This window comes from Petaurus breviceps, unplaced genomic scaffold, assembly GCF_028583685.1.
Source record: "Petaurus breviceps papuanus isolate PSGF00001 unplaced genomic scaffold, PetGlider_PUasm1.0 90925, whole genome shotgun sequence".
Classification (NCBI taxonomy): domain Eukaryota; kingdom Metazoa; phylum Chordata; class Mammalia; order Diprotodontia; family Petauridae; genus Petaurus; species Petaurus breviceps.
In genome coordinates, this window is record NW_027187380.1 from 25,208,085 (window position 1) to 25,230,725 (window position 22,641).

At 36.4% G+C, this 22,641-nt stretch overlaps 1 protein-coding gene across 3 annotated transcripts in view; it reads left to right on the forward strand.

Annotated features, from left to right (window-relative positions):
• The window catches only part of PRKCA (protein kinase C alpha), a 539,987-nt gene that overhangs the window by 330,139 nt on the left and 187,207 nt on the right, over positions 1–22,641 (forward strand). For all 3 annotated transcript variants that reach the window (XM_069076600.1, XM_069076601.1, XM_069076602.1), the window contains one exon: positions 20,626–20,737. In XM_069076600.1, the coding sequence (XP_068932701.1) occupies positions 20,626–20,737 (112 nt within the window). The remainder of the gene's footprint in view (positions 1–20,625; positions 20,738–22,641) is intronic.

Genomic DNA, 22,641 nt, shown 5'->3' on the forward strand with positions numbered 1-22,641 from the left:
ACTCCTTTGATGTGCAGATTGATTCAAACCAATCAGTGACTTTTCTATTTGACTGAGCTAAGTCAGTGATATAACAGTTTGCAGAGCCTTTCTCATCATTTAAAATAACTGCTCTTGCATCTGTGCTGGTGATAAGGCGGACAGACAAGACTGTCAGTTATGTTACAGCCTGACCCCCTTTTTTGCTGACTGTGTTGCTCCTCCTTTGAAACATTCATGACTTCTCTTGGCCCCTCCCTTCTGGGGGAATGGTTTCCTTTTAAACTAGGTTATAGTTAATGAAGGTTGCTTGCTTTGTTGTTAGCCACTTAGTTTTCTGGGTTGTTCCAAACTCATTTTGATGCCCAGAGATATTCCAGTAAATGTCTATTCTGGGAAAGTGTTAAAACCAATCAATAGTATGGCAGAAACTGGACATAACCAGTATTTTACACTGTATACCAAAAAAAAGTCTCACGATTTAGATATAAAAGCTGATACTGTAAGTAGTCTAGGAGAGCAAGGAAAAGTTTACCTCTCAGATTTATGAAGAAGGGAAGAATTTGTTACCAAACAAGAGATAGAGGCATTACAAAATGCAAAATGGATCATTTTGATTACATTGAATTGAAAAGGTTTTGTACAAACAAAGCCAATGTAATCAAAATTAGGAGGGAAGCAGAAAATTGGGAAAAAAGTTTTTACAACCAGTGTCTCTGATAAAGGCCTCATTTCTAAAACATACAGAGAACTCAGTCAAATTCATAAGACTGCAAATCATTCCCCAATTGATAAATGGTCAAAGGATATTATTATGGTAATAGGAATTTGAAGGTCGTCCCTGACTTAGGCTTAGGTGAATTTGAGGACCTTACCTGATTTGAAAATAAACTCTGCCCCCTTATAGGTTGAATGTGGTCACATGAAGCCTGTGGTGGAAGGCTTGTTTTTCAGGAGGTACAACTTTTATTACTTTGTTGTCAAGTGGGTCATAAGGGTTGTGATGTTCTCTCACCCTGGAGAAGGCTATATCTACCTCTAAGATGAGGTTTTGCTTTGGGGATCACTTTGGGAAGAGTTTTGTTATTTGGCCAGATGAGACTCTGGATAGCCATTGATCCCCCTGGCTTTGAAAACCCAAATGTTGGTGATTTCCTCCCTGGTGACTAACTGTAAATATATGATGGTCAGACAGCTAGAAGCCCTGTCTGTTGGTCTGCTGAATTGTGTTATTTTCTTTGTTTTTTTTTTTGTCTGCTTGTAACTTCTGTTTGTATTCTCTGAAGTTGAGTGTGCTGACTTTTCCCCCTGAACTAGATAAATGATATATGTTTGATTAAACTAAGATTGTTACCCCTTTTTTGAGTTGTTTTCCTTTAGAAAAGCAGATCAAGGAACCTGTGCTAGCAGCTATCCTGAGTATGCTAGGGAGCTTGCTGCTACAGAAATGATCAGGCAGTTTTCAGAGGAAGAAATTAAAGATACCTATAAGCATATGAAAAAATGCTCTAAATCACTATTGATCAGAGAAATGCAAATCAAAACAATTCTTAGGTATCATATCTCACCAGTCAGATTGGCTATAACATGACAAAACAAGAAAGTGATAAATGCTAGAGAAGATCTGGGAAAATTGAAAGACTAAACCATTGGTAGTAGAGTTGTGAACCATTCTGGGGAGCAATTTGGAACTATGCCCAAAGGGTTATGAGAATGTATATACCCTTTGACCCAGGAATACCGCTTCTAGGGCTGTATCCCAAAGAGATTATACAAGTGGGAAAAGGACCTGTATGTACAAAAATATTTATAGCAACTCTTTCTGTGGTAGCAAAGAATTGGAAATCAAAGGGATGCCCATCAATTGGGAAATGACTGAACAGGTTGTGGTATATAAATATAATGGAATACTATTGTGCTATAAGAAATGAGGAGCAGACGGACTTCATAATAACCTGGAGAGACATATATAAACTGATGCTGAGTGAGGGGAGCAGAAACAGGAGAACATTGTACACAATTATAGACACATTGTATCTGTGATGACTGACTTTGACAGACTGTGCTCCTTTCAGCAATGCAAGGTTATAAGACAACTCCAAAGGACTCATGATGAAAAAGGCTATCCACATCCAGAGAAAGAATTAGAGTCTGAATGCAGATTGAAACAAACTACTTACTCTGTCTCTTTTCATTTTGTTTTGTTTCTTCTTTCTCATTATTCATTTTGTTGATTATAATTCTTTACAACTTGACTAATGCTTAATGTGAAGGTATATGTAGAATCTATATAAAATTGCATGTTGCCAGGGTGGGGGGAGGAGGAGAGGAAGGGGGAAAGAATTTGGAACTCAAAAACTTGTGGAACTGAATGTTATAAACTAATAGTAAATAAATTTTAAAAAAGAAAAAAAACACAAAAAATTCATTTCTACGTTAAAAAAAACCCACTCGATAGTTTTTATTTCTTTTGACTCTGAACCACCAGCTAGAATTTTGTCTCTCATAAATACAATAGTTTAAATCTTCATTACTGGGTCATTCTGAATATCAGCTCTCATGCTGTAACACAATAACATGCTCAGTTTAACAACTCTTCTAATTGAAATGCTGGATTAAGAAAATGAAATAAAATTTTAAACTCAGAAGGGAGAGTAATTTCATGTTCAAAAGTAGATGCTAATAATTTTTGAAGTCATACTCAACCTTTCAAGACATAGAAAGAAAAGGGATAGGGAATGAAGGTCACCAGCTTTGGTTTCTATCTAGAGAAGACACTTGCAGCACATGTCTCCTGTATATGTTGTACATACTTTGTCCATACCATACTGGTACAAGGAGTCCCAACCATGGCATCATCCTGTTTACTCTTTATGGAGACAATTTTTTGGTACCATTTCTCTGACTACTCCTATTCCTTGTGCTTCTTCCTTCTGCAAGTTAAGCTCTCTTTTCTAGAAAGATTCTGTTACCTTTTCAAAATGCCTTTGTTACAATAGGATCTTAAAGCTCAGAGGCTCTAAAGCCTTAGCTATTTATTCCAATGTCCCTCACTTTACAGCTCAGGAAAAAGGTCTGGAGAGATAGAATTACTTGTCATCACATAGTAGTAAGTAGAAGTGGAAAAAGCAGGATTTGAACTCAGCTGGGAGATGCAGTATACCTATATGAATGATCTTTCTGCTGACTATACTTACCTTCCTAGGGAGTAATAGGGGGAGATTTTAAGATTTTATTAATTAAGATTTCATGGCATTAAGATTTTATGGCAGTACTTGAGAGAACTGGTTCCAACTAAGCAGAACTTTTATTTTTCTCCTGGGAGGAGGAAATGTGTTTTAAGATAACACTGTTGAATGACTGGCAATTTCACATCAGCTATTTTCCCCATGGGAAGTTTTATAAAATACCCATTAAGTCTTGGGCATATTTGTCATTAGAGGGGCATAATGTACTTCACAAATTATTAGCATTATCTGTATCCAAGAAATAGAAGGCTTCATCCATTTTTCAATGCCAATGCCACAGAGCAATTAGTTAGCAAAGCCGGGAGTGGGCACAGAGAGTTCTGAAACTCAGCACAGAATCCAACTAATATCTTCAAATTCCTCCATTTAAGAGTCTCAAGGCAAAAACCTGTTGAACAATTGTTTTTATGAAGTTGGTATTGGTTATTGTTCTTTTTTTGGTCACCTTTGTGTAAAATGCTTTATGTATTTTTTTTGCTTTTCTTCTTGTCAGCCCAATGATGAGGTCATAAAGACAGCTAGAGATAATTTGTTTTGCCATGGGAATTATGATGTCACAAATGACATGGTTGTTATTTTCAATGCAGAATGAAGCATCACAGAAAATTGATTTCTTCTAACTTTTTCCATATCAATATATTTGGGAAGTATTCATTTAAATGGCTCTAACTGGGACATGGATAACAGTTTCATAAACAAGTCTGCCTAACAGTAAGTGGCAACAGAGGGATGATGCAATATTCAAATAACAAGCCTTCCTTATTTAACTATGTCTCCATATTATATTAATAGAAAAAAGTAGAATTATGGAAGGACTATGGACCCAAAATTCATTCTGAAATTCTTGGGTTGTCAAAATTCTTATTCTCCCTCTAGTCATAGCAATAACACTGACAGAGCTCCACTCCAGGGATTGAAATAATTATCTAGACAGGTAAGACTAAAACCTGTTCTCCTTGTTTGAGTAAAATAGGTGAGATTGACACAGATAATTGGTGGGAATGGAGGTAGGAGAAGCCTTAGTTAGCTTTAGTTTAAGGCTAGGAGAAACCTTAGTTTAAAATTGTTACCAGGATCATGGCCACCTAAATTACCTTCCTTCATCAAATCTGTTACCTACTGAATAAAGTCTGAGTTCCTTTGTCCAACATTTTAAGACTTCTAACATTTGGCCATATCTATAGTTCCAGTTTCATTTTTCTTTAGTGAAATAGGTTACTTGCTGTTCTCTGATCTCTCCAATACTGTTTGAGAAAACCCCTTATACCTTTTCTCCCTGCTATTATTCCATATCCCTGGAATGCCCTGTTCTCCAAGTGTCATCTGTTTAATCTCTATCCTTTTTCCAAGGCCTACCTCAAATGATAAGTGCCTCTGATTTGTTTTCTTTGATTCCACCACCAGGCAATGAGCCTTCCTTCCTCAGAACTCCTATAGCACTTTAGCTATACATCTCTTTTCTAATTCTACTTCTTAATAGAATCATTTACCTGCTATAGTAGACTATAGTCTCTTTAATGATAGGGACTACTATAACCTATTATTCATCAGAGATATTCAGTAAATATGGCCAACTGACTTCCTCTTCTGTCTTCATTGGAAATGAGTAAATATTTCAGTTATTGAAGGCCAAGCAACTATTTTCTAGATCAAATAATCCCATAGCCTGCCTGGTTTATATGCTATCAGTTCAACAATGAAGTATTTAAAACATTCCTTTTACCTGGAGCCTTGACTTCCTTAATTACTCATTCCATGGTTTGGAAGGGGAAGTAAATCCATCTTACATTTAACACAATAGCCTTCAGGTATGGAATTTGCCTTCTACCACAGCATAAAAATGAGCCTTTATCCATAAATCAGGGCAATTTTAGTTTGAGTATCTTTCATTAAATCAATTTTGGTCTGTGCTATTCCTTCTAAGAGCCATTAACCTCTTAAAACCTACCAATGCAACTTTATTGTCATATTTACAACCAAGACTCATTGTTGAGCTAATTCTTGCTCTAGGGAAGAGAGGCTTTCTTGGATTAATCCTTGGATTAGTAAAATTTAGAGTTTTAGAATTGGAAAAGGTTTTAAGAGGCCATATAGTCCCTACTCCCCTCCTGCCCCAGTCAAACTGAATAACTTTGACTATGGGATTCAGAACTAAACAGTTTCTGGTTTTGAGAATGCATGAAATAACATTTTCTATGCTTTCTTTTTCTTTTCTTTTTTTTTTTAAAGCAATCAGGGTTAAGTAACTTGCTCAAGGTTACATGGCCAGTTATTTCTGGGTGTGGTGCTGAGTATCTGAGCCCAGATTTGATCCAGTGTCATCCCAACAATGGAGCCGGTGCTCTTACTCGCTGTGCTACCTGGCCGACCCCTCTATGCTTTCTTTTAAGCTTTATAGTTTAGAGAGAATCATAGCCCACTTTGGGCATTTTCATTCTAAGCTGATCAAAAACCAAGATTTTATTCAGTGAAGTTCCAAAAGGAAAAAAACTTAAGTTTTGTTTTCATCAGGGACTTTTAGTTTGTTTTTTTTTTTAAGCAATCAGGGTTAAGTAACTTGCTCAAGGTTACACGGCCAGTTATTTTTGTGTGGGTGCCGAGTATCTGAGGTCGGACCGATCCCAGGTCTCCCAATGCTGGGGCTAGCACTCCTACTCACTATGCCACCTGGCCACCCCTAGGGACTTTTAATTTTTGTTCCCCCCACCCCCACATTCTCAGTTAAGCAGATAATTTACTCTGAGTCTATTTTCTTTATAAAACCTAGAATTTTTCAACTTATACCCATTCCCTGTCTTAACTAATGAACTTTTGAGCAGAGGAACTCTTTGCTTCTTACAAGAGGAAGTGTCCCCTTTCCCCCCTTTTAAGCTGGCTTCCTTTGAAAAGCATTTAGGTGTGTGCTGCAGGTGCTATCTGGCTATAGAAGAAACAGTAAGTAAGTACGTCAGGGAAGAAAGTGTATCCTCATCATCAAACATTTATTGATCACCAATAAGATGGACTTCTTAGAATAAAAGATGCATGAACTGTGAAGTCTGTGCTTGCATTGGTGCTTCTTTTTGGAGAACTCACCAAAAGCACAAATGATGAGCTGAAACCTCTTAGCCTTTATGTAAGCTTGAACTCTTATCACTTAAACCCTACTTGAAGAAATATTTGTGTGATCTTAAAATGACTGGAGGGCAGTAATCCTCAGAGGTATTTGATTACATTAAAGCTTAGGAGGAATTTACAATTAATTGGCTTTACTATTTCCTCCTCCCCCTCTCCCCTAATTATCACTCCAAGAAACAACATACAAAAAGGCATCCTTTGGTTATTAAGAATCTGTTTATATCATTCCAGCTTCTCTTAGCACATTTATGATTGACACATGTTTTTAAAAAGTTTTAATCAATGTATATTTATTAACTATTAAATTTTATTTTTTTGCATTCAGATTTCCATGTATCACTATAGTTTGGATATTTACTATGTGGATAGTGATATAACTCTGTATCATGCTTATAGATTACATGTTTTAGATAGTTCTGAATTGTTGGCTGGTTTCCATTTTTTTTGCTTTAATGAATAGCACTTCTATCAATCCATTAACAAATATTTATTAAGTACCTAGTATGTGCTAGGTATACAACTTAGGTACTAGGGATATAAATACAAAATTGAAACAGTCCCTGCCTTCAATGAGCTTGCAGTCTATTATAGGAGATATGTACTTATATATGCATATATAAAATAATTAGAAGATAAATCCATGATAATTTAAGTATTACCTTTCATTAACATTTGAGGAGACCATTAAAGGCTCATGTAGTGCTTGAGCTGACTCTTTAAGGAGTGAGGTATTCTGTGAGGTGTGGGTGAGGAGGGAAACCATTATAGGCATCAGGGTGGCTAGTGTAAAGGCATATTTACACTAACATGGGAAATGCATATATGGTGAACTGTAGCATACTTGAAGGAGAGTGACACTGGAAACATAGGTTGGAGGCAAATTGTGAAGGACCTTAAAAGCAAAACATGAGTTTATATTATATCCTACAGTCAATGGGGAGATGCTGGAGTTCACTGATTATGGGAATGACATGGTTAGACTTGTGCTTAAGGAAAATGACTTAGGCAGCTATGATAAAGATTGCTTGGAGTAGGGAATGACTTGAGACAGGAAAACTAATTAGGAGGCTAATCCTGGTGAGAGGTGATGAGAGTCTGAACCAAGGCAGTCATTCTGTGAGCAGTGAAAAGGGAACAGATGTGGGAGATGCTGTGGAAATTGAAAGGACAAGATTTTGCAGCTGATTGGATATGTAAGTTAGGGAGATTGAGGGAGTATGATGAAATAATTTTGAGTGAAATAATTTTGCTAGCATCCTTGAGAAAAATAGGGAAGTTCAGAAGAGAAATGGGTTCAGAAGATAAGATAATGAATTCTGGGAAATGGCCAAACAAATTGTGGTACATGAATGTAATGGAATATTACTATGCCTTAAGAAATGATGAATGTGATGAAGCATGGAAAGATTTAATTGAGTTGATGCAGTGAAATAGGAAGAGCCAAAAAATCCTCAAAAAATAAAACAGCATATACAGTGCCTACAACCCTGTCAATGGAAAGAAGAATACACACACACACACACACACACACACACACACACACACACACACACACAGAATGTTGTAAGCATGCCTCAAAAGAAGAGATGAAAAGAACCTCCTACCTCACCCCTTTGCAGAAAAGTGAGATCCACAAGTGCTTTATATTGACTATTTTTTCAAACTTTTATGATGTATTCACTTAGGCTGGTTTGGGAGTTTTTTTAAATATACTCTCTGTTAGGTGGAATGGCTTTGTGAGCGAGCAAGGGGAGGAATAATGAAGGAAATTGTAGTGATATTTTTAAAAAGACATCAATAAAAACTTATTTTCAAAGATAATGAGTTCTATTTTGTACATGTTGAGTTTAAAATGTCTTTCTAATTGGATATGTCCAATAGGAAACTGATGATGGAACTGGATAAGTAGATCTAGGAGTCATCTGCAAAGAAATGATAATTAAATCAACAAACACTGGTAAGTCAAGTGAAAGTGTATATTGAGAGGAAAGAAGGAAGCCTCCACAGAACCTTGGGGTACACCCTCATTTACATAGTGTGATATGAATGATGAACCAGCAACGCAGGGTGAGAAGGAGCCAGGTAGAAGGACAATGACAAGAGTGGGAAACTGTTGTCAGTAATTGTCAGTATTAAATAGTTGTCACTATTAAATGTTGCTGCAGCAATACCAGATGAGAGGTCAAAAATGATGCCAATAGGGATCAGTTAAGGGGATTTTGGTAACTTTGTAAAGAAAAGTTTCACCTGAGTGATGAGGCTGGACTCAGAATGTAAGAAGAGAGTTAGAGTAGACAATAAGTATAGACAGCTTTTTCAGGGAATTTAGCTGCCAAAGGAGAAAGCAATATAGGGCAAGAGTGGGGGGGAATGAGAGGATCAAGTGCACATGTGGATGAGTTGGTCTTTGTAGGAAGGTCATTATCAGACCAGTAAAGCGGAAGAAAGTGGAGTATGTTATCAAGGGGATTTGAGATGAAAAGGAGAAAACATCTTTATATAGGTATTTTTTTTCCTTTAGGAGTACATCCTTAGGATATATTCCTCAAAGCGAAATAATTATTGTTACATGTTGCCAAGATTGATCTACTTGAAGATTGATAATATAGGTTGCCACCAGCATAACTATACCAATTTTATAGACCTATGGTGTGTAATAGTAATGAAATTTAAAGATCCCCCTGTATTGGCTTGGTTTTTGGTTTGATTGTGTTAAAACCCAGAGCTTGTGAATCCCACTTGTGGGATGGACTTGTTGATGTGCAAAGAGAGGGCTGAACTGGGAGGAGACACAAGAAAAGAAAGAGGCAGAAGAACTTTTTGGAAGCAGCACCTTGGAGGCAGAGAGAGACTGAGAGGATTGCTGAGGGCCACTTTGAATTGCCCAGGACTTTTGAGAGCTGCCACCCAGAACTGCCAAGGACTGAGGAGACATGGCTGTTATGCTGGTACTTTGTCTGTCTGTTTTGATGTTGTTTTGCCAGATCTGTCCACTGGTGAAAGACAGTCTTGTTATTGCAGAGGTCCTGGAACCTTGCTGTTGGTTCAGAGCTCCTGAGACTGTTGAGAATTCTGTCCACTGGTGAAGGACAGTGCTGTTGTTGCAGAGGTTTTGGAACCTTGCTGTTGGTTCAGAAGCCCTGAAGAAGGATTTTCTTGTTGTATGTTTACAGAAATCCTAGAAGGGGGTTTTGCTAATGTTTTCAGGGGTCCTAGGACTGTTATGCATACAGAGAATGAATTAATGAAGACACTGACAATGTATCTTGTGGCCTTGTTAAGCTTTGTCTCCCCAGGAACAAAGATTTTGGAGAACTTGCCTCTTGTCAAGATGAAGAAAAGACCTCTCTTTGGGTATTAAATGCTGTGCTTAAGTTTGTTGTAACTCTGGGGTAGATTCACTTGTGATCCCAGGGTGGGGAACTTTTGACTTTTTTGTGCTCTGTGATTAAACAAATGAATGTACTTTACTTATGACTGGAAACTAAGAAGAGGGGCTTTGTGATGGACTAAAAGGATGTACAGCCTAGGGCTGGAGTAGTATTTAGAACAGGGACTTTGGGATTGATTAAATGAATGTAAGGTCCTGGGGTGGGGTAGTACTTGGAGATTATTGAATTGCACTTGGCAAATGCTGTATTTTGAATTATGCTGTATATTGATTCTCTCTGTTCTTACTTTGTCACTGAATAAAATGGAGAGCACCTATGCTGGTATTTCAAACCTTGGGAAGTTGCCTTTGCTTGGCATTACAAGGTGCTTTCCATTTCAATTGATCTAGCTGTTGTATATGTTATTTTCTTGGTTCTGCTTAGTTCAGTTCACACAAACTCTTATACTTCTCTTTATTCACATTAGTCAAATATGACTGAGCTGATACCTTTAAAGATGACAATAGTTCCTGACAACTGTCCAAAACTGGAATGGGCTATGTTAAAAAGTAGTGGGGAACCCTTCTTGCAAGTTTTCAAGCAAAGACTGATGACCAGTTGTGGAGATTCCTTTCATGTATGGGTTGTACTAGATGGCCATTGAAGTACCTTCAAGTTCTGTGATTCAAACAAGGGTAGTGTCATGCTATCAAATTGCTTCATCTAAGGAAAACTAGGTACCACAGCAGAATTTTCCAACAAGAGAGGTCTGGGAAACAAGACCAAGATCCTGGAGCCAAGAAATTTACACAGAGAAATCACTGGCAGCAAGAAACAGGAGGTAGGAGCTATCACAACCTGAATTTTCATGCCTAGGAGCCCTGGGGTCTTTGGAACTGTTCTTAAGGGAATGTGTTTCTCAAAGTTGGTGATATGGAGTCTTGTTGGGGCACAAGGTAATGCAACCCATTTATGGCAGGGTTGATCTTAAGCTGGCTTTCAGTTTGCAGACAACTCATTTTGGTTGGTTTCCTTTCTTGTCAATTCATCCTTCATTGTGCATCTATGAGCCATTCAACAAATTGGTCTAATATAATTGTGTTGTTTTTTTTTTAATAGCGTCTATTCCCTAGAGTTCTTGTAAGAATCAAATGATAAAATATTTTTGAAGTGCTTAGAAAAGTGCCTGATACATAGTGGGCACTTTATAAATGTTAGCTATTGTTATTGTAACTTCCTAATGCCAAAGTTAGTGCTGACTCACTGTCTCAGTTCATTGAAACAGTTCAGAACTAGCCCCTACTCCTTTCTTGAGATCCTAAATTAATGTTAATATTGACTTGGACTGAATCTCCAAAGACTTCCAAAATAAATTCTCAAAATTATCCAGCAAAGTGATCCCTTACTTTATCATCATTGTCATCCCTTGTAGAGCAAGCCCTGATAAGTAAGTGATTATCAGGGAATTTTGGCCTAATGAGTAGGGAATTTGTAGGAAGGCACAGAGCAAAAAGAAAAGTTTGATCTGAGCCAGACAACTCCTGATTGACCCTAAAATCTTTCTGGGAATGAGAACCAGCTGGCCCAGAGCTCAGAAGCATGTTCCAACTACTGTCAGAATTAGTTCCTCTCTCCCTGGATGGGGGCCAGCAACATAGGCTGGCAGCTTCCATTAGTGCTACAGCTGAGTTTTGAGCTCTGCACTTTAGTGTGGCAGTGCTTGCAGAGAGGGTCATCATTCTTTTAGGAGGTGTCTGGTGAGGGGAGTCTTTAGTAGCATGCAAGATATTGACTAGTTGCTATGGAAACAACTGAAAGAGCAGTGACCACTCACATTAGGGAGATGTAATGCTGGCCGGGCCATACCAAAGAGATTGGTCTAGAAACGAAATAGGGACTGGGATGGGAGATGTTCTGAAAAAGGAGATAGCGAAAATGAGAACAGGGAACAGGAGTCAAGGGTCAATACAGCAACAATGTCAGAAAGGCTGAAGACATTCAATCTTTTGGCTTCAGACACTTTCATTGGCTGTCTACCATGCCCTCCTCATCTTCATTTCCTCACTTCCTTTGCTTCCTTTCAATCCCAGATAAAATTCCACTTTCTACAACAAGTCTTTCTCAATCCTCCTTAATTCTAGGGACTTGTATCTGCTGGTTATTTCAAATTTAACATATATATATATATATATATACATACATATATATTCATATATATATATAGCTTTGTACATAGCTGTTTACATATTGTTTCCCCTTTATATTATGTGACCCTTGAGAAAAGGGACTTTTGTCCCTCTCTTTTGCCTTTCTTTGTTTCTCTATTACTTATTAAAATAGTTGCCATATAGTACATACTTAGTAAATGTCTATAGACTAACTAATTATAGATGGACCCATGATATGAAAACAGTATGCAGTTGCAATCATTTAAGATTAATTAGAATGTGAGCCTTGTGTGATTTGCAGACCGTTTTTATGCATCTGGGCTATCCCCACCTACCTATACTTTTACTGATCTTCTGACCTGTACATCCCATTCATTTCCTTACATCCCTCCCAACATCTGACTTTATCAATATTTTAATTTGATTTTGCTGGCTTAATAAACATATTCCCCAATACTACAGTGCTTCAACATGGATATAATGGTGCCTTAAAGTTGTTTTGGTTTGCATAATTTTAATTGTTAGCAAAGGTGGTACCTTACTTAGAGGATTTTGGAGTTGGGCAGAATTTATCTAACCCAATCCAGATGAGAAAACAGGCCAATAAAGGGAAAGTAGTTTGTCATGGTCTATCTTGTAACTGTCTCTTCTACTTCTTTGATTACTCATTAGTGGAACCTGTGTATTAACTTTAGCTATTCATAAGAATTCATATATTTTGTACAATCAACCACCGGAAAGGTTTTAAGGACAAGTATTGTTGTTCACATATTACATTTGGAGAGTCTTGATGAATTGTTCAACTAAAGCAATTCTCAGATATTAATTACAGAATTTTAGTGGGTTGCAATCTATACCCGTGGAAAGAGCACCCTCACCAATAAAATTTCAGCTTCTCGTAAGTAAACTTTTATCAGTTATATTTGGCAATATTTTTTCCACTATTTTGTGCTCCTTTTGGTATTTCTTTCATTATATTTTATTCTACAAATCTTTTTAAAACTTTTATATATTCAAACCATTTTGTACATTCAAATATACTGTTTTCATGTTCCTGCCAACATGAGGCTTTTTTTTTTAATGAAAAATTTTTTTTGCTAGTTTAATAAGTTTAAACTTCAAAACTACAATGGTTCAACATAGATATAATGGTACCTTTAAGTCATTTTCGTATACATTTCTTTAATTGTTAGGTGGAACATTTATACTAATACTTTGTGTATTCAAACCAATCCATCTAGTATTTGATAGCGTCTGTTTCTTTAATAGCCATGAACTTTTTTTCCTGTTCACAGGTGACATGGATACTCTATTCCATTTTACATCAATATTTGAAGGATTTGTAATTTCATCATTATGAGTGTCCCATCCATTAATGCAGACTAACTTCTCTGTACTTCAGTAGGCAGTCATCTTAAGTTTCTGTGGCAGGAAAAAAAATGCTTCATTTCTGGGAAGCCAATCTTCTGGTGAAGCATACCTTTGAATTTAGCTAGGTTGAGCCAATCCAGTCTATTTCTAAAAATTAAAATTAAAATTCTGATCCAGTCTAGAAATAAGTGATAGGGACACTGATACAAGCAAACAAGGCAATATTTACTCTCAAGAGATTTGTATTCTAATGGCAGAAGATAGCTCATAAAGGGAAGCTAGACAGTTGAGGGAGAGATGAGGAGGAGGCATGACCAGAAAGGATGTGGGTGAGGAGGTATAAGGAAAAGTCTGGAAAGTGAGTCAAGGTGTGAGTGAGATGAAGCATGTTCTGGGCCCTTTGTAAAATCATAGTCCAGGCAAGGAAGACATTTTTCTAGGCCATGAAGGCAGGATAGTAAAAAATGTATAAATTGAAACATTGAATGATTAGGTATATAATACATAGTAGCAAATGACATTAATAATCTAGCATATTTGATAAACCCAAAGATCCAAGCTTTGGGAGCAAGAATTCACTATTTGACAAAAATTACTGGAAAAAATAGAAAGCAATCTGGCATAAACTAGACACAGACCAACATCTATCACTATATAACAAGATAACATCAAAATGGATGATTGATTTAGACATGAAAGGTTATATCATAAGCAAATTAGGGGAGCAGGGAAAGAAATTATCCATCAGATCTATGATGGGGGAAGATATGATGACTAAACAGAAAGATCACAGGTAGTAAAAAGGATGATTTTGATTAAATTAAAAAGGTTTTACATGAGCAAAACCAATTCTGCCAGGCTTAGAAGGAAAGCAGGAAAAATATAACAGCTTTTTGTGGTGGCAAAGCATTAGAAATTCCATTGTGGAATTGACAAACAAATATATGATTGTAAGTATATAATTGTAATGGAATACTATTGTGCTATTAGAAATAGTGAAAGGGAAGATGTATATGAACTCATGCAGAAGGAAGTGAGCAGAACCAGGAAAACATTTTACAGTTATAGCAATATTGTAACAATGATTAGCTGTGAAAGACTTAGCTACTCTGAGCAATAGAATGATCCAAGATAATTCCAAAGGACTCATGGTGAAAAATACTGTTGACCTCCAAAGAGTAAACTGATGAAATCTGAGTGCAGGTTGAAGCATATTTTTTTTTTACTTTCTTTATTTTTCTTGCATTTTTTCCCCCTTGCAACATGACTAATATGGAAATATGTTTGGCATGCCTCATGTAATGTGTATCATATTGCTTGCCTTCTCAATGGGTGGGGATGGGCTGGAAGAAAGGAGAGGATTTGAAACTCAAAATTTTATAAAAGAATGTTAAAAAAAATTGTACAGTGTTTTCTCATTAAAAAAAAAAAGTAAGTCACAAATTCAGTTCCTATCCTTGTCCCATATGGTTTATAAAAGATTTTTGGTATTTCTGATTTTCTGAATTTAAAGTTCTTTTTGACCTAACAAGCAATCAGTTTTTCTAAAAATGTTCTTTAAGTCTAAAAAACAATTATACTTCCAAAGATTCCTATCTGTTAATTGCTGGAGTGCTAGCTAACAAATCTGCTTTTTTTTAAACATTGTGTTCTTATCTATAATTTTCTTCTTGTTCATATTTCTTGGATTTTTCACATTCAAAAGGTGATTAAGAAAGAAGGTGGGTAAATTGCATAAATTTTAACACTGTTTTGGCAATAGGATATTACCTCAAAACAACTGCAAGTAAGGTATATACTGAAAACAAAAACAGATCAAAGTTATACATAATTAGAAGTAAATTATATAAACAACATTCTCAGGAATGGGAGACAGAAGTTAAAAAAATTCTTAATATCATATATCTCTTGTTTACTTGTCTCAGTTTAAACTGAACTGATCAAAAACCTCATTTCAACTTTAAATATTTCAAAAGACCATGAGTATGGATACTTCTTCCCCCAACATAGAACTTAACCCCTTCATAAGTTTTTTGTGTTGTAGAGGCTGAAAATATATAAAAAGATAATTGGGAATTAATATAGGTCAGAATTTAGAGCTTTCAATGCAGAATTAAAGTTCTTATTTGGCAGATTAGAAAAAAAAAATTTGAACCCATAATGGAGAGTCTCCCTACAGGACATAAAGAAAGAGATTTGGAACACAAAAATATTTTATGTGGAGTGATATCTACAGAATAGAAGCAAAAGGCAACTTTATTAAAGGAATACTTGAACTCTGTGTAAGTCAACACAATCTGCTTCATAGACTTAATGAGTAGAGACAAATGGAGTATCATAGGTCTCGCAGAAGAACATTGCAAATAAAAAAACTTGAATATCATAATTCATGAAATAGCACCAAAAAACTGCCTAGAGCTTCTGAAAACTGACCAAAAAGAAGTGCAGACTCTTGATATCCACATGAAAGATTGTTCCTTATTACTAATGATGATAGAAATTAAAATCCAAACAACTTTGAGATTTTGCTTAATAGCAATCAGATTGGTAAAGACAACAAAAAATGTGAACAGATAAGATTGGAAAGGCTGCCAGAAAACATGCACACTAATACATTATTGGTGGATCTGTGAATTGGTCCAACTATTCTGGAAAAGGAAAGAAAACAGAATAAAAAAAAAACTAGTCACACAGCTAGTAAAGGTCTATAGTTGAATTTTAACTCAGGTCTATCTGTCTCTAGGCCCAGCTTCCTAACCACTGAGATACTTAGCTGCCAAATTTCTCTGGAAATAATTTGGAATTTTGCTAAGAAAATGACTAAAATTTCCATACCCTTTGATCTGAAGATTCCATTGCTAGGACTGTACCTCAAGTAGATCAAATGCACAAGTATTATCCCATAGCCATACACCCTTCTAAATTCCTGAACAACACTTTTTTGTTCTAGGAACCAATGTTCATTTATAGGGGAATGGCTAAACAAATTTGGGTCCTTAACTCTAATAAACTATACTATACCTTGATAAATGGCATGTATGAAGAATTCAGAAAAGCTTGGAAACACACATGAATTAATACAAAGTAAATTATGGAGAACCAGTAAAACAATATACACAATATCTATAAAAATGTAAATAGGAGGAACAACATAACACTAAGCAAAACTGATCAAACTTGGTCCTGAAAATGATAAAATGCATATTCCTTCCTTCTTTTCAGAAGTTGTGTGCTATGGATCAGGAACACTGCATATATTTTTAGACTTGGTTATGTACTGTTTAGTTTTGTGGAACTGCTTTTTTCTTTCCCCTTTTCTTCTTTGTTACAAAGTTGTTGCTCTCTGTGTGCAGAAGTTCTTAATTTTTTTTTGTTTGTCCCAGATCCATTAGCAATCTGGTGAAATTTATAGACCCCTTCTCAGAATATTTTTAATAAAATTATAAAAATAAATTTATTATATTGTTGTAAAAATATAAATTTTTAACAAAACTTTTATTTATAAAATAAAACACATAGCTTTATAAAAGAAACCAATTCTAAGATATAATTATCAAACTATACTTTTTTTTTCTTTTTGGAGGGCATTTGGGATTAAGTGACTTGCCCAAGGTCACACGGCTAGTTTTTGTGTTGTGTCATCCTGACTCCAGGGCCAGTATTCACTGTGTCACCTAACTGCCCCCAAACTATGCTTTTTAAAGTCCATAAACCCCAGATTAAGAACCCCTAGAGTAAGGGGAAAATGAGATACTTGTTTAGGAATGAAGGTGATGTAGAAACAAAAGACATTAATAACAATTTTTTAGAGAAAAAATTGTTAGTGGATTGAACAACTTGGGTTTTGGTGGCAAAAGTTTGCTCCAGATGGTTCAGAGATTACTTGAGGGTGAGAGTTTTATTTGGCAGTGAAAGTTTCAGGATTTATTTCTAAGGAAATTTGACAGATTGACAGACCTGGAAGGCTCCCTACAGAATGGAACACAGGGAATATCATAAACAATTTGCCCAATTTCTTGCCAGCTCCTCACCAATCCTGCCACCCACAATGCCTAACTTTCCTTAGCCCTATATACTGATTTAAATTGTAAGTCATTATGCTCATCATTCCCGGTGAGGTGGGGAATCATAGGCCTTTTTTTTTTGCCAGGATATTGATTGATTTTATTCTTTAGAAGATGCAAGTGTCCCATCAAAGGCATTGCCTTCTATTTGGGTCAAAAGAATTGGAGACTGCTATTTTTGGAAAAGACTCAAGTTTGAGAAGGGCTCTGGGGCTGGGCTCTGGAATCTGGTCCAGAATTTTATAAGAATATAGTTGATTGGTTTTCTTTTTTCTCCTGTAATTCTAATTACCTTGCAACCTACAGGAACCAGGTAAATACTGAATTACTCAAACAACTGAGGTTTTCCTAGCTGCTCATGAAATATGAATCAATTTTCCTGACCCTAGCTTGGGACAATGTTCCATATATCGACTCTGAGGAATCTTTCTTGGGCTAGTATAGAAAATGTCTGGAGCTATTTACAACCTTTATGCTTTTAATTAATTGCAAGGATTCCAGATGGATATTAATCTTAATATGGTTTCCTACCAGCTGTTTATGTCTTGCTTCTAGAGAGTTGTTTGCTGCTTTGCCATGACATTTCCCCAGCACATTGTGAATGGATCTTTTGTGTTGCCAGCACAGTACTCAGGAGAAATCACTCTGTCCTGGAAGTATTTAACAGTATAGTTAACTACTGGGTCTTTTTGGAAGGTGAGATGCAGAGAATAGAAATGGCCTGTCCTTGGAAACTTTGCCTAATAGCATGGTGAACTGGAAATAAAAATCTGCTTGGCTTCTTTTTAATAGGTAGTACAAGTGCATGCCACAGCTTTCCTTTGAGAATAAGTAATCTCATTAGGGAGGTGTTAATTCTCTCAAGCCCCAAGGTGATATTCAGAAGGAATTCTAATAAGGCACCCAAGGAATCTGACTTATTAACTTTAAGAGGTCACACATTAGTCAAAGTCTGTTTTGTTGTGAAATGAGAGTTCTTATGTGCTAAGTTCTCATTTGTGAGTAATTACAAAAGTGACCCAACAGTAATTTAATACTTACATAATCCATGATCTCTTTGGCGTACAGTAGTTGCAGCTCTTTCATAGCATCTCATGCTACAGGTTGTCCCAAAAATCTTAATGCAATTAAACTGCCCTAAGACTTTGGAAACCCTCTGGTGAATGTGATTCTTTTGGGAACACTCTGCCTATGGCTTTGTATAAATCTTGCATAAAACTTCTATCCATTGGCCTAATGCTTTTGTTCCTTTGCATTCCCTGGGTAATCATTTGTAGCACAAAGCCTATTTGTCTCTTACCTTCCACACTTACTACATGACCTGCCCACCTACTTTTACAGGCATACATGTATTTAATGATATTTTATGTATGACTTTGTGTTCATATAACACTCAAATACACATGCACTCGGAGAATAAGTAGTCTCCCTAACTTCTTTCATTCTCTTTGTTTTTCAAGTCTGAGAGCATATGTGAGCAGCTAGACCAATCTCTTTAAATGATGATATCTGTCAATATATGAGTCATGCAGTTATGCCTGGTCTTGCCACACTACAAATATACACAGTGTTCCAAAAGTCTTAGATCAATATTAAGCTATTTAAAGTACTTAAAATTTCACTAAGCACTAAGACTTTGGGGACACCTTTTATAAATAGCATGTTTAAAATACCTCATAATACTGTAAAGGAGAATTCCTGGGGATGTTTAAATGAGAATGCTATTTTAATTGTAAGTATAAGTGAATCACAGGATCGTAAGAGTTAGGGCAAAAAGTTGTGACTTCTCCAAGATCACACAGGTGGTCAGCTGCCAAGGTAGGATTTGAACTAAGTTCCTCTGACACCAAATCCACTGTGGTTTTTATCTTTTTTCCCATTATACCACACTGCCTGTCTCTTTATTATTACTGTCTCTGTTAAAAATTCAGGACTTCATCTATTGGAAGGAAATTAGGTTTCATCTAGTCTGGGGCATGTATCCAAGCTAAAATAGAGTATGTGATCTGACTTTAGTCTAATCTACCATGCAAGTCCAGAGTCTCTCATACAGTATTCCTTACAGATGATTTTTTTTTTACAAATATTTGAACACATCCTCCATTCTCCTTCCCAAGTCATCATTTCTCCCAGATAAACATAACCAGTTTCTTCAACTGTTTTTGAGAAGATATCCACAGGTTTCACCAAACTCTGAAAAGGTGGGGCATGATACTCTCAAAAAAAAGTTAGGAATCCTTAGCTTACAGGGTAAAGAAAGGGGGTGGGGTAAAAGGCTTGAGGAAAGAAGAAAAAGTTTATGACAAGAATATGGTAAAGACTCAGATGGCAGGGAGAGGGCTGGGAATAAATGGATTGCCTTGTGCCAGTGCAGGCCCAATTGAGATGAAATAATCCAAAGCTATTATGGATCTGCTCAGCATATATGAGACTTCTTCCAGCACCATTTAGCAGCATGTGATTGAGAGCAGAGGAGGAAGATTGTGGAACAGTGTCACAACCCACAGTTGACAAAGGTCTTCGATTTCATTTTCTTTTGATTTTTAAAAAATGGTGTGACCTTTTGTATTCTGTTAATATGCCCATTTGGGGATTGTTGTGGTTTTGACTCTTCACTTCCTCTCGCCTCAAGTCATACAACTACCTCCACAGAATCTTCTAAACCCTTCTCACGGTTCAGGTCTTCTTATATATAGGTCACTATTCTTTTTTAAGCCTTTATCATCTCTCTCCTACATTACTGCAGTATCTTCCTACTTGATCTTTATGTCTTAAATTTCTCCCCTTTTCCATCAATCCTTTCACATAGATGCCAAAGTGATAATTCTAAAGCACACATCTGAGCATATCACTCTTTAAAAAGTCTCTATTGGTGGGGAGAGTTTCTATATTGGTTAAGTCACAATTTCAGATCAAACAAATTCATGAAGTAATGATTAAATAAATGCCATTTTGGATGAGTTACACAAAACTGCGTGGTAAAACAGAGTGTGGACTGTCTATGCAATATTATATTCATTTACTCAAATAGGCCAGTTGTTATGGATGGACACAATGGAAGAAACATATAAAGAAAGGGAGAAATAAAATGGAGGAGTTTAATAAATAGCACAATGAAATCAGAAAGGTGGAGCCTGCCACAATATTATTCTGAAGGAGGAAAAGAAAGCATTTAAGTTGTAAACACTTTAGCAGATCATAGTTCTGCTCTGAAGGTGGCTGATGGTTCACTTGATTGTGTTCAACAGAGAAAAAAATATAATGACTTCATTAAATTGGATGGTACCTGTGTTTCTTCTCTCATTAGGACCCCAGAAGTAAGCACAAGTTTAAAATCCACACATATGGAAGCCCTACATTTTGTGATCACTGTGGCTCACTACTCTATGGACTTCTACATCAAGGGATGAAATGTGACAGTAAGTTTTCCTTTCATTTCAAAGGGGTCTATTAAGTAATGAAGTCACAAAACAATGAACTGTTCCTATTTCAAGAGGAATTACTTCAACTTGAACGTTGCAAAAGGTTCCCTAGGAGTACTGAGTTATGAAGAGCATATTTACTAAGTATTTAGGATGTGCAGTCAGGCAGCCAGGAGGTACAGTGGGTAGATCACTGGGCTTGGAATCAGGAAGTTTCATCCTGATGAATTAAATATGGCCTCACACTTAGTTGTGTGACCCAGGGCCAGTCACTTAACCCTGTTTGCCTTAGTTCCTCATCTGTAAAATGAAGTGGAGAAGGAAATAGCAAACCACTCCAGTATCTTTGTCAAGAAAACCCCAAACAGAGTCACAAAGAATCAGACATGGCTGAAACAACCCACCAAGAACAACAGGATGTGTAGTGGACAATACTCGTCAGTAATGGATTTAAAAAAAGAAAAAAAGGAGTTTACCGTATTGAGACCAAACTTAGTGTGGACTTTTGGCAGGCTTTCACTCTACTGCTGCTCAGAACTTCTGGTCCATCATTTTCAGCCCCCCATACGGTAGGGATTACAAGTGTGCACCATCACACCAACACTTTTTGTGTTTTTCTACTGACTCAAACCACTTGGAACATGCCAGAAGCAATTAGTAAATGTACAAAGTTAAAAAATATATTCTCTATTGAGATACATGTGCAGGCACATGTTCTTTGAGGTTAGTAGGATCCTTTGATAAGGCTGAGCTTTTGTCATGTGTATTTAAAGTTCAACTATTTATATGACATCATTAATATAGAGAGTGAGCTCAGTCACAAACCAAACTGAAAAGGGTAGAACCTCTGGTGCTTTGAATTTCAGACTTATTAAGTTAATTCATTAATTATGAGTCAAACAAACCCCCTTATTTATATATGAAGATGTTGCTCATTAGTTTTTTTAGCCAAATAACAGAACTTGTTCAGATAGCTTGATATCTTTTTTTTTTAAAGCACATTAAAGTCATCTGTGATCTCAGGAATATAGGTAGTCCTTCCACCAACACAGATCCAATCCCTCTGTGCCTTTGTAGATATGTGCATCAGTTGCTAAGGCCTCCCCCCTCCCCACCCCAAATATATCCCCCAGTAATCGATTTTCTAATCATGAATCTCTCGAAGGTTAGCTGGGCTAGTCATTAGATGATGGTCAGTCATCTAATCTATACTTAAAGATTTTCCCAACTTTGTACAGCCTACCAGAGATTATACTTTGGTGGTGCTACCCTTTAAAATTTGGTGTCTTCTCCAAAATTTGATGAGTTATTTGAGTAAGCCTCATAGAAGAGATTTAAACCTTGGCTGCTTATATGAGAGTAAGCTGTTCATCATGTACATAACCAGGCATTTCATAACTTTGAATTACAAATTTCTTTTCCACTGAATTCTCCAAATAGTCACTATATGCTTTCAGGTACCATGCTGATACTAGGACTGCAAAGATGAGAAATGGAATAGTCCTTGTCTTCAAGGAACTCACAGTGTATGAGGAAGAAAACTGCATATTCAAACACAAAGATATGCAGTACAAGGTGGAATATAATAGGGGCAAATTAGAATCTCAGAAGGAAAGAAAAAGTATGCTTAAAAAATTCAGGGAGGGTGAGATTATTTTCACCTAGGAGGTATTTTGGAAACTTTCACAGTGACTGATAGATCCCCTTTAAGGAAAAGAAAGAATTTTATCTGGTGAAGATGGGAGTAGGAGTGTATTATAGATAAAGGGAGTAGCTTGTACAAATGTACAGAGGAGGGGAAGTACATGGTTAAATAAGATTAGATAACAGTAGTCACTTTGGGCTGAAACATAAAGGGTACATTACCTAAAGGAGAATGATATGAAATTAGACTGGAAAGG